The 18,151-nt window shown below is 49.0% G+C and overlaps 1 protein-coding gene across 2 annotated transcripts; it reads right to left on the reverse strand.

Annotated features, from left to right (window-relative positions):
* Positions 1-8,320: 8,320 nt before the first annotated feature.
* LOC130209999 (cell surface glycoprotein 1) lies at positions 8,321-16,787 on the reverse strand. Of its 2 annotated transcripts, XM_056439980.1 has the most exons (4): positions 16,780-16,787; positions 15,995-16,074; positions 13,012-13,326; positions 8,321-12,151 (listed from the first exon to the last, which is right to left on the reverse strand). In XM_056439980.1, exons 2-4 carry the CDS (start codon positions 16,007-16,009, stop codon positions 9,311-9,313), a joined length of 3,171 nt encoding a protein of 1,056 aa, XP_056295955.1. In that variant the 5' UTR covers positions 16,010-16,074; positions 16,780-16,787; the 3' UTR covers positions 8,321-9,310. The 2 variants fall into 2 exon arrangements, with proteins under 2 accessions (XP_056295955.1, XP_056295954.1); XM_056439979.1 differs by lacking the exon at positions 16,780-16,787 and having other exon boundaries at positions 15,995-16,565.
* Positions 16,788-18,151: the final 1,364 nt, after the last annotated feature.

Genomic DNA, 18,151 nt, shown 5'->3' on the forward strand with positions numbered 1-18,151 from the left:
AAAGACCAAACTTCACACAGAGCTGTGTTTCAAAGAGGCTCCTACCTATAAAGTGCCAGCGAGGTATTTAATATCGTGGATGATAAATTGTTTCTTCAGTGAAACATCAGATTAGTAAAAAAAAAAAATATATTGAGACCCCATTGGTCCTGTCATCTTTAACATTGAACAGCAGAACCAGTGGCCTTGGTAACTGACTGACATTCAAATATGTCACGTTAACCCTCTGGAGGCTGGGGGCATTTTATACATTTTACAAAACAATTTAAATTCACCTTTTAAAGGCGTTTGCATATGACACACCCCCACGTGTTATACATCAAACATTCCAGAACAATCTCAGCTCTATTCAATGAGGCTCAGTTGTCCTGGTGCCGTGTTCTCTGCTCTCTGACTGACAGGCTGCTATAGAGCCTCACCTGTGAGGTGGGAGGTCCTTGTGATTTACTGAGTGTTCATTGGTTGTTTTCTTCCCAAAATGTTGACAGACAAACGGATTGACCAATCACGGTGAAGGTTTCGTGTGACGAGTTCTTTCCGCGCCGTGTCACCCGACACGTCGCCCTCCGTTCCTCTGTGTATCGGAGGGGGAGACGGGAGGAAGGAGGAGCAGGAGGAAACGCGACTGATTCATACACGAGTTTAAACTGATTTATGCTCCTTATTTTCGCGGAGAAATAATTGTTTTAAAAACGGAAACAGTGTTAAACCGTACTGCCGCGGTTTGACACTCGGTTTGAGTGTAAAAACTTCAACGAACACCGGAAGTAAACAAAGTTGCGTTAATTGCGTTAAAATATTTTAGTGCGTTAACGCGGCCAAATTAATCGCATAGATTAACGCGTTAACGCTGACAGCCCTAATTAAAAGTCTTATTTTATTTAATAATTATTATTAATATTATACGCCCCGGGGCCACATGACATAGGATCAATGTCTAATAGGAGACAGATCACAGGCTTCATCATTGAAAGGCTCCTCCAGGCCTTTAAAATAAAATAATATAATATAATATTTCACATCTCCCCTCTTTTATCATCTGTTTGATTTAATCCGGACTCCAGCAGACGGTTCGATTAAGAGCCCTGCACCCAGCTCCATTGGTTGAAAAGAGGAAATGCATTATTGATCAGACAGAAGTTTCTTCGGTGGTCTTTCTTCTTCCATCCGCGCGCGGCCCTCGTGCTCTCCTCTCCTCCTCCTCCTCTCCTCCTCCTCCTCTCCTCCTCCTCTTCTCCTCCTCCTCTTCCGCCTCCATTGATCCGTGCATTGATCCATGTCTGCTGTGATCAACCATCTGACTCGTTCCAGGAGGGAGGGGGGGGGGGGCACGCACGCACGCGCGCAGACGTATAGCGCCTGTGCTCCCCGAGGCATTGTGACACCGAAGAGATAATAAGAGATATTGAGAGCATCCTGACATACTGCATCTGTGTGTGGTTCTGGAGCTGCACGGCTGCAGAGAGGAAGGCGCTCCAGAGGGTCGTGAACACCGCTCAGAAAATAATCGGATGCCCCCTCCCCGCCCTGACTGAACTCTACAACACCCGCTGCCTGAAGAAAGCCCATAGCATCCTGAAAGACCCCTCCCACCCAGGACACTGCCACTTTCAACTCATGCGCTCAGGCAGACGATACAGAGCGATGAACACAAAAACAAATAGACTGAAGGACAGTTTTTATCCGAGAGCAATAACTGTGCTCAACAGGCCCTGAACCTCTCTGCATCTGTCAAAATAATGTGCAATACACCATGTGCAATACAGAACAAATGTGCAATATTGAAAAAGTGAAAACAATTACAACATATGCCCACTCAGGAAAAATGTGCCCTTATGCCCAAATGTACACTTGGAATTTTACTACAACTGTTCGCACATATTTTAAATGCCGAGTCACTTTAAATAAGGTTGTCTTTTTTCTATTCTTCGTATACCATGTATACAATACTGACATGCCTCTTACTCACTTCTGTTATAATTCTGTACATATTTTGTTTTTTATTCTTATTTTTTAGTTGTACTCCTATTTTTTTACATTGAAGTGCACCTAGGGGACTGCTACTCAATTTCGTTGTTCTTTGAACGTGTTCTCTGTAACAATGACAATAAAGAAAGTCTAAGTCTAAGTCTAAGTCTAATTACTCTAACATTGTTCTATCTCTCTTGGTGCCACCTGCCTCTCATGTTCTTCTTCTTCTTCTTCTTCTTCTTCTGTCCCCAAAGCTTTGCGCATCGCCCCCAGTGCGCCTGCTCCTCCCGTCCTCTCTCTGACGGGGTTATATGGACAGAAATAGCTCATCTTTCGTTCTTTTCTCTTTTTTTAAACACGCGCGTCTCTCCGACTCTGTCATCCCACGCTTCCTCTGTCTCCTCCCCGCACCTCCTCATTCATACTCCAACATCTCTCCGGAGGATCTGGGGTGAATGAGTGTGTGAGCGACACCCTCCCGTGTGTTGCGTGGATACGAAGACGTATGTGGGTGTGTGTGTGTGTGTGTGTGAGTGTGTGTGTCTGTGCTAAAAGGTGAGGATGACCTTTTACGCGGAATTGATTTAGATGATGTCCTGTCGTTACCAGGGTTACCGGCTGGGTGAATGTGTGTGTGTGTGTGTGTGTGTGTGTGTGTGTGTGTGTGTGGAACGAGCGTCACACTTTGCTCCACCGTGCAGACACACGTGGAGCACTGGGACAATACATGCACACGTCGCTCACAGGTACACAAGTCTCCCCCCCCCCGCCCCCCCCCCCCCACACACACACACACAGACCTCGTGAGGCCTGAACATGAGCAGATGTTCAGAGGTTCTCGAGGAGGAAGTTGATTGTCTTAAACTGTTTCTGTTGTTCCTTGTTTATCCCTGTAAGACCCCTCATTGTAATATTACAACGTCACTTTTATCTCTCTAAAAAACACATTTGCAAAAACGTTTTTTGGGGAAAGACCATATTTACATAGTCAATGGGTCCTATTGTCTTGCCTTGCAATGCCATTGGATTGTAAATGTGTATATAGGTGTGGCCATAAGGCCATGAACTCACTCTACCTGCAAACTTTCCCGGAAGCACATCTCCGTTTCATTCAACTGGTTATATCAACATTGAAGTAAGTAAATTCCATGAAATATTTTTTTGGGTGATTGTTAGAATATGTAGTTCATGTAAATACTAAGTTATTGTGGAATTAATGCATCACATTAGATTTTCAGCTTGTTATGTCATTGTTGTAATTTTACAACGTTGGGTGAAAATGGTAGCTAAAATAGCAGGTGCACCTTGCACACTACATGGAGACATTCCACTTCTCGGATGTTCAGATACAGGATAAATATAATTTATTTGATGATTCACACTTTACAAAAGGGTTATTTGTTATAATTTTAAGTTTAGACCATATTTGAATAATTCTAAATGGGTTAGGGTAACCCAAACCCTATGTTATTTCTATGTTCGCAGTGAGATATAGTCAACTGTTTTTTTAATCTGGACTTTGTTGGTTTGCCCAAATATCTCCCTGTTACACAAACCAGATAATGTGTGTAGAATGCTTTGGAGGATGGTTGTTCAGGGACAAGTTGTAAATGTTTTGGAATGTGGGAGTTGCATGTATTTTGCATTGGTCAGGGAGAGGTGTAAATGTTGTGGAATGTGGTGGTTGCATTTATAATGCATTGTTCAGGGAGAGGTGTAAATGTTCTGGAATATGGGGATGTAAGAGTTCTGGGGGGGTTGTATTTTCCTTTTGTAAATGTAAGTAGAGAGCACTTTAGGTTAGCCAGACAGAATTGTGTGCCATCAGTGGAGTGTATTGCCTGAAAAGGATTAATTTGCATTGGAATTAGTTATACTTGAACATTCTCGAACTATTGTTTCCATTTCAGAATGCCACCAGCAAGGAGAGCTTTCTTCAGAATCCAGGATGTCATTGAGGCTGTCCAAAATGGAGAGAGCGATGTTGAGATGGAATCAGACACCAGTGATTCGAGTGATGAGGAAGTGGAAAAAGAGAATAAGAGACCCACTGATTGTCCAACTGAGGATGATGACAATAAGGACATTGAGCGAACCAACACAAGCCAACCAACTAAACTGACTATGCCCCGGGACCGGTCTCGCTGGCTGAAATTCTGCTACCAACTAGGCCCAACGTTGCAATATTACAACGTTTCCCTAAAAACGTACAAAAACATTTTTTTTAAATTAATCCTTCATTATCTGCATCAGAAGACTCTTACAACAAGTTTTAGATATTATTTATATGCTTGGGTCTTACAGGGTTATCTGGCTGCACCCTCCAGGGGTGAGATGCGCGAGAGCGAGTGAATGGGAAGAGGCAGGGTGAGAGGGAGAGGAGGAGGAGGAGGAGGAGGAGGAGGAGAGAGTACCGGGAGGTGAGGAGGGGAGAGGGGGGGAGAAGGAGGAGGAGGAGGAGAGCTCTGGATGCAGATGTGGATCTATTCTCTGCACGCACGCAGAAGAGATGGAAATGAGTGGGCGTCTGTGACGTCAATCAGTGTACACACACACACACACACACACCACACACACTACACACACACACACACATCAACATCACCCCCCCCTCCTTTCCTCAAACACCATCAAACATGCAGCATAGCACACATACACACAGATGAGTTTCATCTCTGACGCAGCTGATGTCAGGCTCTGGTTTCATTGATTCACAACAACAACAACAAAAACAACAACAATCTGTGTCCCATGAAGAGCGAGGGACCAGAGAATAAGGGTCTAAAAAGTAAAAGCTCTATAAAGCGTACAAATAAACAGACAAACTGACTTGTAGTCTCCAAAGTGAATGTGTAGTTCTCCATGTATGTTCTGACCCCTGATTGATCTCTGGTGATGTCATCTCACGTCTGTGTGATGTCATCGATATGATCCATTATGCAGCGCCTGTAGTTCACGGAGCCTCAGTGAAGTCCCCGCGCTCCACGGGCCGCGTCACCGCTCAGTGTTCTTGGACCGCCGCGCTCAGAGTCACGAGTTCCGGGTTGAGTCCGTCGAGAGAGAAGAGGTGAGGGGGCGGCCATTAAAACCAACGGGAGTCACGGGTTCCATCCCTCAAGGTCTACCGGTACCGGGGTCAGCACGTCTTTACTAAGAGATCACCAGAGATCACTAGAGATCACGAAAAGAAATCACTAGAGATCACCAGATATCACCACTAAGAGATCACCTTTAAGTGATCACTAAAGATCACCATAGATCACTACTAAGAGATCACAAGAGATCACTACTAAGATACTAAGATCACTACACAACTAAGGGATCACTAGATATCACTACTAAGAGATCACTACTAAGATACTAAGATCACTAGAGATCACTACACAACTAAGGGATCACTAGATATCACTACTAAGAGATCACTACTAAGAGATCACCATAGATCACTACTAAGAGATCACAAGAGATCACTACTAAGATACTAAGATCACTAGAGATCACTACACAACTAAGGGATCACTAGATATCACTACTAAGAGATCACTACTAAGAGATCACCAGAGATCACTACTAAGAGATCACTAGATATCACTAATAAGAGATCACCTTTAAGAGATCATATATATATCACAAGATATCACTACTAAGAGATCACCAGAGATCGCTACTAAGAGAGATCATTAGAGATCACTTCTAAGAGATCATTATAGATCACCACTAAGAGGTCAATCCTAAGAGATCACCACCAAGAGATCACTAGAGATCACTGGAGATCACCACTACAAGATCACATTTAAGAGATCATATAGAGATCACCTTTAAGTGATCACTAAAGATCACCAGATATCATGACTAAGAGATCACTAGATATCACGAATAAGAGATCATTAGAGATCACTACTAAAAGATCACCAGAGATCACCAGAGATCACTACTAACAGATCACCAGAGATCACTGGAGATCACCAGATATCACTACTAACAGATCACCAGAGATCACTGTAGATCACCACTAAGAGATCACCAGAGATCACCCAGCCGTGTCCCGGTAGTCGTGACGACACACTTCTAGAGGAATGGAAAGATATATTTATGAAACGTATCCGTGCATTCCTTCCAAATGTTGCTGTTAAGGATGATTTAGCAGAATGAAGTAAGAGTGCGTCAGCTTCAGTGAGAAAGTGGTGTGTGCATGTGTGTGTGTGTGTGCATGTGTGTGTGTGTGTGTGTGTGGTTAGCATCAGAACTAAAGATGCCGCTTTAAAATGCTTTTCCGGTTTATCATGCAGGTTTTTATCCTCTTGCACCCTCAGCTGGAAGAGGACTGAGTCATAGCAGTCAAGAAAGCAGGTGGGTGGGAGGCACGCAGTGTGTGTGTGTGTGTGTGTGGGGGGGGGGTGGAGGACGTGGGTGGTGCAGGTTAAGGAGGGTGAAGGGGAGGTTGTTGTGAACAAGAGAAACAGAAGAAGACAAAAAGAGAGATGCAGAGTGAACGTCGTGGAGCGTCACCCCTCGTGAAGGATGGCTTATATTATAAGAGCTTCATGACTTCCACCCTGCCTTCAATAAACATGTCTCTCTCTTTAGAGGAGGGGGTTCATGTGGACGCCCTTTAGATCGGTCTCTAAACTTTATGATTTTTCTTTCATTTTTACTGCAGAGGCTTGTTTTTATTCTTGTTTGTTTTATTTGTTTTGCAGACGTGGAAGTCTGAGATAAGAAAGACTTGATGGTCGAATAAAAGCTGTCAGCTATAGGGCACGCGACAGGGAGAGAGAGAGAGAGAGAGAGAGAGAGAGAGGGGGGATGTGTGGGTGATGTTCTCTTTTTTCTGAGGGCCATTAGCAAAATCGTTGTGCTCGTGCACGTGCACGTGCACGTGCGCTCTGCTCTCAGCGTCGCTGCTGCTGCCGTCACTGCGGCCACCTCAGTGACTGAAGGCCTGACGACCTCCCACGCTCCCCTCTGCTCCTCTCTCCTCGCTTTAGCCATCATCACCCCCCCCCCCCCCACACACACACACACACACATCAATCCATCCATCCATCACTCTCTCTCTCTCTCTCCCTTTTTCATTGTGCTTTGTCTCTCACCCCCTCATTTCACAGTGTGGGTCTTCCCCGTCTCTCGTCGTGCTCTCCGCCCACCTCGCTCGCCCGTCTCCGTCTCTATGGAAACTCCCCCCCCCCCCCCCCAGTGGACAAGAGTGTCTCAGAGGTCTGACACACGGACCCTATTAGATCACACGGTCTCCTCCTCCTCCTCTTCCTCCTCCTCCTCCTCCTCCTGCAGTGTGTGTAAATAGATGATGTGCGTGACTTCGCCAAGTAAACCTGCCATCAAATGACCCCCCCCCCCCACCACCACCTTGTGCCCATGACTTATATCAGTGGCGGTGAAGTGGGAGGAGAAGATGGAGGCGATGTGGAAGTATCAGGAGGGAGCCCTATTGTTTCATTATACGAGGCCTCTTCAATTACCCGGCGGAGGAGAGTACCACCTGATGCCGCCTCTGCACATATTCCCATCTGAAGCACGCACACACACACACACACGTACACACACACACGCACACAAACTCCCCGACCCGTCATTTTAGTCTCCCCCCCCCCCCCCCCCCCCACACACACACGTGGTGCGTACGGCCCGTGCGTCATCCGGGTCCAAAGCGTCTGAAGGACAGTTGATTTGCGATAAGAGGCCCGGCGTGATTTTTGACGGTCGCGGATAAGTGGATCATTGCAGAAGCGCAATCATAGGGAGGATACGTAAGCAAGGGGGGGGGGGGGCTTTGGAAATAATTACATTTTCTGAAGGTTTGTTGAGTTTTTCCCCTTTATTTTATCAAACCGTACACATGAATAATACAACACAAGGACGACATTAAAGAACACATCCAAACGGGCAGCAGAAACAGGGGTTCAACAGCTAGACACTCAACCCACCCATAGGACCCCCCACAGGCCCCCCCATAGGACCCCCCATAGGGCCCCCCACAGGACCCTCCATAGGACCCCCCATAGGCCCCACCCATAGGACCCCCCATAGGGCCCCCCACAGGACCCTCCATAGGACCCACCCATAGGCCCCCCCACAGGACCCTCCATAGGACCCCCATAGAACCCACCCATAGGCCCCCATAGAACCCACCCATAGGCCCCCACAGGACCCTCCATAGGCCCCCACATGACCCCCACAGGCTCACCCATAGAACCCACCCATAGGCCCCCATAGGGCCCTCCATAGGACCCACCCATAGGCCCCCACAGGACCCTCCATAGGACCCCCCATAGCCCCCCCCACAGGCCCCCCCATATGACCCCCCACAGGCCCACCCCGTTAACGGCCCCGGTGCAGCAGATGAAGACATGCCGGTGACGTCTCACATTGAGGCACTTGGTTTCCCTACCGAGCCGTCTTCTTTGGTCAGTTTTGCTTGGATTCCAAAGGATTTTTTTAACTTCAATGCGACACAGTACTTCACGTGATCACACAGAAAAGGACCAAGCACGACATCTTCATCACACGATGTACCTGAAGACGAGGCGGCGTGCCTCGACGCGCTGCGAAGGCCTCGGGGCGACCCGGTCTGTTTAGTGTTACCTTGGAAAGTCTTGCAAAAATAGATTGATTCTTATTAAATTAAAAACCTTTGCGTTGACTTTATAGGATGTGATCTATATACGCATCATGCATTGTCTAACTGTGTGTGTGTGTGTGTGTGTACAGCATACAGTGTGTGTACACATTGGTAGACTTGTCCCTCGGTATTTCTTTTTTTTTTCTCAGAATACACTCTTCAGTAAAGGATCAACAAAGTGACATCAAACAGTTTAAGAAGCGTCGTCGTCACACAGTATTTGGCAGTGAGAGAACAGTCCTAATGTATCCATGCACGACACCAACCACAGGCAAGGTCCACGTTCTGACCCATCGAGAACAACACGGCAAGAACATGAAGAGAGCGTACGAGAACCTGGAAGGGTGAGTTTCGTGTGTGTGTGTGTGTGTGTGTGGACGTCAACAGCACAGCTGGTTTCCCTGTGGAGACCAAAGGGCTTTATGACTCATGCAGTGCAGAAAGCATTTTTCTGGAATTCTGACATAATCGGAAAAATTATTATCTTCCCACAAAGCCCAGATAATTACATATAATCATATCAGAACCGTACAGAGACCCACTCAATCCCACCCCCAGAGGTCTATTATAGACCAAACAGTTTATCAATGGATTATATTTCCCTCTCTCCTCGTGAGAAGCACCTTCTTCTGGCTGTGATTGTGTGTTTTGCATGATTCCGCGTCTGTGTGTGTGTGCGTGTGTGTGTGTGTGTGTGTGTCAGACCAGTCCAGTCTGTGTGTGCAGGTGTAAGGGGTACGGCTGGTAGAGCAGAGTGGACCCCCCCTGGGGGATGTAGTAGCTGCAGTAGCTGGGTTCCGGCAGGTAGGGGGCGCTGTGGTCGGCCAGGTACGGCGCCGGCTGGTAGAAGCACGTCACGTGGTCCGTGTTGGGGATGATGTTCTGCTCTCCCAGAACCCTCAGCGCCAGCACCGTGATCATGTTCAGGCTCTGGCGCCGCTCGTGTCCCATCAGGCACACGGTGCTGTCGTCGACCACGCGCCGCAGCGTCATCAGGAACTGGTACTTGCTCCTCTCCTCGCCGATGAAGTGGTTCTTCAGGTAGGACAGGATCTTCCTCTGCTGCTCCTGCACGTCGGGGAAATCGATGAAGAAGCGCGAGCACATGTAGCGCTCCAGCGTCTTGATCTGCGTCTCGCTGGCCGGCCGGTAGTCCCTCACCAGCAGGTTGCTGTACTTCAGCAGGCCGCCGCCTCGGATCTCCTCGGGGTTCCTGGTGGCGATCAGGCGGTTGCGCAGGTGGTCCATGGCCGCCTCGAAGTCGCCGTACATGCTCTCCGCCAGGACCTCGACGGCGGCGACCGAGCCCGAAGCCCGGGGGGCGGCGCTCTGTTCGGGCGCGACCGCGGGGGCCGCGGGGGCCTCTTCGCTCTCGCGCGCGGAACCGCCGGACGCCGCGTCGGCTTCCGGAGGGGACGGTTCCCCCGGGCGCTCGGGCCGAGAGCGAGGCGGGACGCACGCGGCGGAGCTCGGGATTGTGATCTGGAACGCCGCGGGCGAGATGCGCTGTCGCTCCTTCTCCTCCTCCTCCGACTGTCGGCGAGGAGATCCCGGCCGAGGGGAGGAGTCTTCGATCTGCTCCTCGGGGCCTCCGTTCGCCATCGAGGGCTCCGTGTCTGGAGACACCGGAGCTGCGAGGTCCTCCGGCTCCACCGGCGGGGAGAGGAGAGGGGGGCTGAGGCTCAGCGGGGGAGGGGGGAGGTAGGGAGGCGAGCCGAGGCCGGAGGACGTCGGGCTGACGCCGGATGAGAGGCAGTGAGGGGGAGGAGTCAGACAAGGGGGAGGGCTGAGGCTGGGGGGCGAGGGAGTGAAGCAGGGAGGGGAAACACTCAGCACAGGAGGCGAGAGAGAGGAAACGGGGGTGCCGGCGCGGCGGGGAGAGGAGGGCGGGCCGTCGCTCGGCGGATCCGAGTCCGCCGGCCGGCTCCCCGGTTCCACGTCCTCCTCTTCGTCACTGAGCTCAGCACCGGAGTCGAGAGGTTCGGAGCTCGACGGCGTCTCTCCTGAGCTCCGGAGACTCGTCTCCGTGGTCGGCCGAGGGAACGAGGCGCGGTCCGGGTCACGGGACGGGGCGGGTTCGGTACCGGGGTTCGTGTCAGTCGAGGCGCCGGTCGTCGGGGCGGCCGCGGGGTCCGAACCGGTCGGCTTCGGGTTAAAATCGATCTCCGGCTCGGGGTTCGGATCGAGGACGGATTCGCTTTGGGAGACCGGGCTGGGATTGGGGCTCGACTTCCTGCACATCCTGCGGGGCGGTTTGGGGGAGGCGTGTTTGAGCACCACCATGCGAGAGAGTCTCTCGGAGGCCTTACACGAGGCGGAGCAGGAGGTCTTTTTGTCAGAAACAAGGCCGGGCGGCGCGCGGAGAACATCCTGAGTGTCTGGAGGGCCGCCGGCGGCGGCGAGTGCGTTCGGGGTTTCGTCTTCGCGCAACGCGCCGAGAGCCTCCGGTGTATCTCGTGTGAGCGCCGCCGAGGAGGCGGAGCAGGAACAACGGACGCCCGGCGTGTCTTCTGCGCTTTCTAAAATCTCTTCCGTCGTCTCACTTCTTTCCGTCTCGTTTTTTCCGCCGACGTCCGTTTCGACTTTTCTTTCATCTGCCGACTGCGACTCCGTCTTCGCGTGCGCAGATGCGATCGAGTCCGTTTCATCTTCCTCGCCGCTGCTCTGATCCTCGCTGCCGTGACGTCCCTCTGGCAGGTTCAGAGACTCCGTCTGGGTCTCGCTTGAGGTTTCTGGCGGTTCGGACGGCGCCGTCTGCTCTGCGAGGACTTCCTGGTCGTCGGGGGGCTTCGTGCGGTCGGATTGTTCCTCCTCGAGCGGTTTGGGATCTGAACGTTCCGCCTGCTGGTCATCGCGGGGCTGGCTTTGCTCCGACTGTTCTACCTCCTGTGGGCACTCGGTCTCATCCGAGAGCTCCGGATCGCGTCTCAGCTCAATCCGACTCGGCGGTTCAGCTTCTGGCGAAAGGTTGGGAGACGTCTGGTCGGAGAACTCCGTCCCGCTGAAGGTTTCTTCGTGTTCCGACGCTTCTTTGAGCTCCACGGGTGTTTTCACTCGCTCGTCCTTTTCGACTTGGGAGAGTTTCGTCTGGTTTGCATGTTCAGCTTCCGTCTGGGACTCCTTCTCGTGCACCTCGTCTCTCGTCTGCCCCTCGTTGTTGGACACGTCTCTAGCGGAGGGCTTCTCTGTTTCTGGAGAGTCTTTATTCTGATTCTCTGCCTTCTGGCCCTCGAGGTCGACCGTGTCGCGTCTTGGCCGGGACTCCTGCTGCATGTAGGACTCGAGGAGACGATCCAGAATGATCTGGAAGGAGTCGACGCTGAACTCAAACTGCCGCCTCAGCGTGCTCACGAACTTGAGCTCCAGGTTTTTGCCGCTGTTGTTCGAGAGGGAGATGAGGCTCCAGCGGTCGTGCTCGTTGAACACCTTCACCATTTTCTGGACGTAGGCCTCCTTCATGGTGTCGCTGCTGATCCGCTCCCTGTTGACCCCGGCGGGGAGGCAGTCCAGCAGGCAGCCCAGCACGGACTCCTTGATCACCTGCGAAAGAGAAAAGGTCAACAAGGTGACAGCCACAGTCACACTATGTGTGTGTATTGTGTGTTCTTCTCACCACATACACTTTTGTCGTGTCTTATCCTGGACTGGTTGCTATTGTTTTATGTGTATTATGGTCTGCCAAGGGACTACAGATGAAAACTAGAACGGGCACTCGGTAGAGCGCATACCTTCGCATATCACAAGATTGGGCATTGAATTATGAACATGTTGGCATTAGTTGCATGCCAATTGGATAAAAATTGGCCGCGCTATGGTAAAAAGAAGATGTTGACCTTTTCATGACCTTGACCTTGACCTTTGACCCGATCGATGCCAAAATCGAATCAAATGGTCCCCGGATAATAACCAATCATCCCACCAAATTTCATGCGATTCGGTTTAATACTTTTTGAGTTATGCGAGTAACATGCATACAAATAAATAAATAAATACACGGCGATCAAAACATAACCTTCCGCATTTTCAATGCGAAGGTAATTAGCTGTATCTACAATCTGGTACAGTGCATCAAATGGGGACATTTTTGTTTTAACTGTCCCTTTTAAATAAAGATAATAGTAATAATAGAGTGCAGTTTATCCTTGTATCAATGAACTGTTTCTGTATAACGCAGCTAAAGAATATGGAAGCCAGTGATTCATCCCAATGGTATCATGTTCTACAATTTACATTTAAATGATGATTGCAATAACATCATCATAATAATAAAAAAACAACAACAAAAAGAGCATTACTGCAACGCCCTCGAGGTAGGAGGGACTCCCTGCCGGTCAAAGGGGATTGAACTGAATTGCTCTCGTCTTATTACGTGACATCCTCTTATTACAGTGATGTGGTACCTGGAACTCCTCCTGGCTGGGCAGCTCCACCCCGAAGATGATGTCCAGGTCCTTGTAGCTGCTCCCGTTGTCCCTCACCAGGACGTGGCTAGCCGTGGAGCCGTTGAGGCGGACGTCTCTCACGGCGATGCCCTGCTGCTGCAGCCGGGCCCGCACGGCGATGATGATGTCGCGCGGACGCAGCTCCAACGTGGGGAAGTTCCCGCGGCCGTGGATCGGCACCGCCTCCGACAGCACCTGGTGGAGGACCTCCACCTGCTCGGCGTTCAGACTGTGGAACCGCTGATTGGATTTGGTTTCAGACATGCTGCTGCCCTGGAGGGGAGAAGGACGAGGAGAGCGTGTTACGACATTACACACTGGGCCGTGTGTTCGACTCTCTCTCTCACACACACACACACACACACACTTAGCACGCGCTCACGCTCTATGCCAGTCTGCTGCGTGCGAGTCACAGCTTGGCTGACAGCTTTTCCCACGATGCTAATGCGACTGCTGTGTTGACAAGCGGACACATGGAGCAGAAGTGCTTCGCATAAAGAGTCTTCCACCAGATCAAACACAAACTAAGTGGACGAGTCTGATCGGATACTTTACACGGTTTCCCATCCGACACTTTTACATCACGCGGTCCTTTTATTTGCGCTCTATCAGATCCGATTATTTTTAAAACGCACGCGGAATAACAAAAAATGCCCGTATGATAAAAAAGATAAAGATTGTTATAAGAATAATAGTTTATTTTTACGAAAGCGCTGCTATCATAATGCTAACAATTAAAACTAGAACGGGCACTCGGTAGAGCGCATACCTTCGCATATCACAAGATTGGGCATTGAATTATGAAAATGTTGGCATTAGTTGCCAATTGGATAAAAATTGACCGCGCTATGGTAAAAAGAAGATTTCGACCTTTTCATGACCTTGACCTTTGACCCGATCGATCCCAAAATCGAATCAAATGGTCCCCGGATAATAACCAATCATCCCACCAAATGTCATGCGATTCGGTTTAATACTTTTTGAGTTATGCGAGTAACACGCATACAAATAAATAAATAAATAAAATAAATAAATACACAGCGATCAAAACATAACCTTCCGCATTTCCAATGCGAAGGTAATAATGGCTTGCGGAGGCATTGCAAATCGTTGTTTATTGATTGGTTCCTCCACAGGAGCAAGGGTGAATCTGAATGAGTCACCACCGGCAGACTGCATTAATCACACCGACGTCAACCATTAAAGGCACACATCTGTTTGTTTGTTTTCTCGTGGCGTGTGTGTGTGTGTGTGTGTGTGTGTGTGTGTGTGCGGCGCACGATTTGAACGCACAACAAACAAAGACCCGAGCACACATTTGCTTGAGTGCGTGCGGGCGTTTGTACGACACCTTTTATAAACTGTTACACAAATTGGAACAAAGTGGGATTTAATATCAAGGCAATTCCGTTTGTTTGGCGCTCACGTGTGGCGGTTAGACGCACGCCATCCAGACTCCATCAATCAATCTCACACACACTGGACATGTTTTCCCAATAAACCAAACGACATTTTCAGAACCGAGCCTCTGTTGTGTGAGTGAGTGTTTGAGGGAGCGCGCGCGCCCATAATGGTCTATTGTTTTCTTTAATCAATAGATGTCAGTCAGAGCTGCGAGCCTGCGGCTGAACGCCGCTGATTGCTATGATTTGTCAAAAACAGCGGGGTAAACATTTTGATTCTAATGAGCAGTAATGGGATGCTTTCTGGTTTGACAACAAAGAGCTTTATACTCTGTGATAACCACAAACTATCTACCGCAGGGAGTGATTTAAAAACAAATACAAAAGTCCAACCCACGTCGTATATACCACAATTTAACAACAACTGAAGAGCTTTACCTTTAGCCTCTGTAACGCTGCGGGAGACAACCTCTGTGTTCACGGGAGGGGGGTACAAAGAGAAGAAGAACCGAGCGAAGACGAAGAAGTTGAGTGAGAGAACACAAAGCTTCCTCCAGATCTGAGACGTCTCTCACTCTTTGACGAGGTGAACTTTAAGTTGCACATCACACATCCGGAGCCCGAGGTGTCGACACATGGTGGTACGGAACAATGTGGAGGATGCACTGCGGGACCTCCTCCCCCTCCTCCTCCTCCTCTTCCCCTCCCCTTTCCCTCTTCTGCAAACTTGCAGCCTGAGTGACTCATCCAGGCGTATCGGCTCAGCTCGACACATAATCTACAGCCTCTGTGAACCCAGCACATACGGCCACGGAGGGTCTGATGTAAACAAACACAAACAAATGTGTTCTGTAAAGGTATGTTTTTTGTCTCTTGTGTATAACATCTTCATATATGCACAAGATAGTCATGTTTGTGTCAAGAAAACTCCAGATGAAACCAGAATAGCCCTGTTTGTCCCTGACTTGTTGTTATTTATTATTATTGTGCTATACATATGTTTTTGTACATACTATGTATTTGCTATATATAGGCAAAAGCTATATACTATATATTTCCAAAAAAATACTATATACTATATATATATAGACAGACACACACTTGTATTTCTCTCTCTCTATGCATGCACTTAAAAAGTAAATAGAAGACAACAACTCAATGTGTGTTGTGCTGCCCTATTGCAATGTTGTTTAAAATATATATATATATATATATATTATAAATCTGTGTCCCGACAGGGTAAAAACATAAAATAACCACACTGGAGGTATAGTTGTGTGCCTTCTGTTCCGCTACCTAAAAACACTGCACTTGGAAGCGACCCCGAGCCCGGTGTTCATCACCTAATCACGCGCCACTCCTGAGACAGGTGAGGGCAATTAACCGCAATTAGGCGCCTGTGGCGGACAGAAAGGGCAGAGGCACGAGTGAGCGGACGGGATTAAAAACACATTAAACACCGGCGTGTGAACTCCATGCGACCACACACACACACACGCACACACGTGCACAAAGTAGACTTCGCAGGGTTTTCTTACCTGTTGCTGTGGCATCGGAGGGAGAGCCCGGCTCTCGGCGGAACTAAGCGTGTCTGTTGAACGTGGCTCTCTCGATGTCCCTACACACACACACACACACACACACACACACAGACACGCTCGGGTTAAGACTCGGTGCTGATGCAGCTCTATCACTCTCTAAATGCGCGCGAGGCTATAGAATCTGTGTGCGCGAGTCCATCCGGGCGCTGTCCAGGAGCTCGCGTGGTGCTGAAATGAAGACTGAAACGAGTCTCCTCGCGCTCTTGTTGTCTCCTCCGGCCGCCCGGAGCGTAACGCAGTTTCCATAGCGACCTGCCGTCATTCAGTCATGACTGGGAAGTGTGTGCGTGTGTGTGTGGGGGTGACTGTGTGTGTGTGTACACGAGTAACCATTAGGCCGTGGGGAAGTTGTGTGTTGTGGGGTTAACAGGTGTATTATAACTCGAATGTGTGTGCATTTCGGTGTGAGTTAACTTTAAGTTAAATAAGGGGGGGAGGGTCGACAAACGGACCATGTTTCACCTCGAATGTCACAACATGGCCGCGGTGGGGTTGAGGGCCAGGACATCTGTGTGGGGGACGTGCGCGTGCGAGCATTTTTAGAAAACCCTTCTCATACACTCTCTTCTGCGCACGCAATATATACACACACACAAACACACACACACAGTATCAACAGCACATTGAGTCATCCGTGCTGCTTCCTCCCCCTGACCCAGCCGTTAATCCCCGCCACCCCCCTGTCCTCCAGCCCCCTTCGGCTGGCCCGTGCACGTACACACCGGAACCTTCTCTCTGGACAACCGATAATCCCTTTTCTTCCTCATGCTGCATTTTCTCTTCAACAACAACTACCCCCCCCCCCCATGTCCCCCGCCATCAGCCCCTCGGGCCGGTCCAAATAGTTCTCCCCGTACAGAGTATGCTACAACCACGTTAATGCCTCGTGAGTAAAGAGAACATAAACGTGATTAAACGAGTGGGCTCGGTATAGAAAAGGTCAAAGTACTCCGTCGCCAAAAAAAAGGGGAGGAAAAGCACGAATTGCGTCACTAGACGTGTACCACAACCTACCGATACCGGGTACACTATTTTTAGCCAGGATGGAACTTGTCTGCTTTGGACATGCTCAAAACGGCCGTGACGTAGGACGCCGTGCTGAAATCGTGACCGTGAGATGACGGTTGAAAGCAGACAGTGGCCATTGTGTTCAAAGACGAAAGGTACCACTAAGATGGTTCACGCATCGCGGTCGAGCCACACGTCGTTACGACAAATCGACCCCGTTGTTCCGGTCGACAATTCATATCGCATATGGACCCATCTGTTTAATATTGTGTCATTTATCTATAATAAAACGTAGGTATATAACACAAAACATGAATATATGAAGGAATATTTGCGAATAATTAGAGCTACTTCAACGTCATAAACTGCGCATGCGCCACACGCACTTCATTTTCAAACGTTGAATAAGCGGTCCACAAATGTGTTTTTAACCTTAATAAATTACAAAATCTTTCTGGAAGAAAAACATGTCCTGATAATTGAGAGAAAGTAGGTTTTTTATTTCAAGATAAATACGATAACGTTACTGCCTTAACGTTACTGATGTTGAGCAAATGCGGAAGTACGCACAAGGGAAGCCTCTCGCCTCGCCGCAGTGGCGAAGATACGAAAAATCAAAACAAACTATTCTGGGTTATAATCTGTTCATAAACAGTCTGCATGTTTCTCCCAGAGATAGAGAGAGAGGGGAGAGAGGGGAGAGAGAGAGAGAGGGAGAGGGAGAGCTGCTTCATGTCGAAAATGGAGAGTATCCTTTCCTGTGTGGGCTAAGATGCGTCACGCTAGATGTGCAGTTGCCTCGTTAGCTAGCCGAATGTGAGAGGGCTTTGACGGCTTTTGTTATTGCATAGCTTGCAACTTCTGCCCAGTCATTCAATGATGAAGGAAAATATTGTTGTGACAATTTCATGACTCATTGGTTACATCTTCAGTTGTATAGAAAACAACAGTTAGTCTTGCCTGCACTGATTGAATTCATATCAATATCTTGAAGTGATTTACTACATGTGTGATTTTACTCAAGTGTTCTTGTAATTCAAATGTATGAAAAAATAATAAAATAGACTATGCCTTCACCAGCAACAC

The sequence above is a fragment of the Pseudoliparis swirei genome, chromosome 19, assembly GCF_029220125.1.
Source record: "Pseudoliparis swirei isolate HS2019 ecotype Mariana Trench chromosome 19, NWPU_hadal_v1, whole genome shotgun sequence".
Taxonomy (NCBI): Eukaryota; Metazoa; Chordata; class Actinopteri; order Perciformes; family Liparidae; genus Pseudoliparis; species Pseudoliparis swirei.

Excerpts from the sequence above, each read along its gene's own strand:
- LOC130209999 (XM_056439980.1), bottom strand. Across the intron at positions 12,152-13,011 it reads CCAGCCAGGAGGAGTTCCAG|GTGATCAAGGAGTCCGTGCT; the intron begins GTACCACATCAC and ends TCTCTTTCGCAG.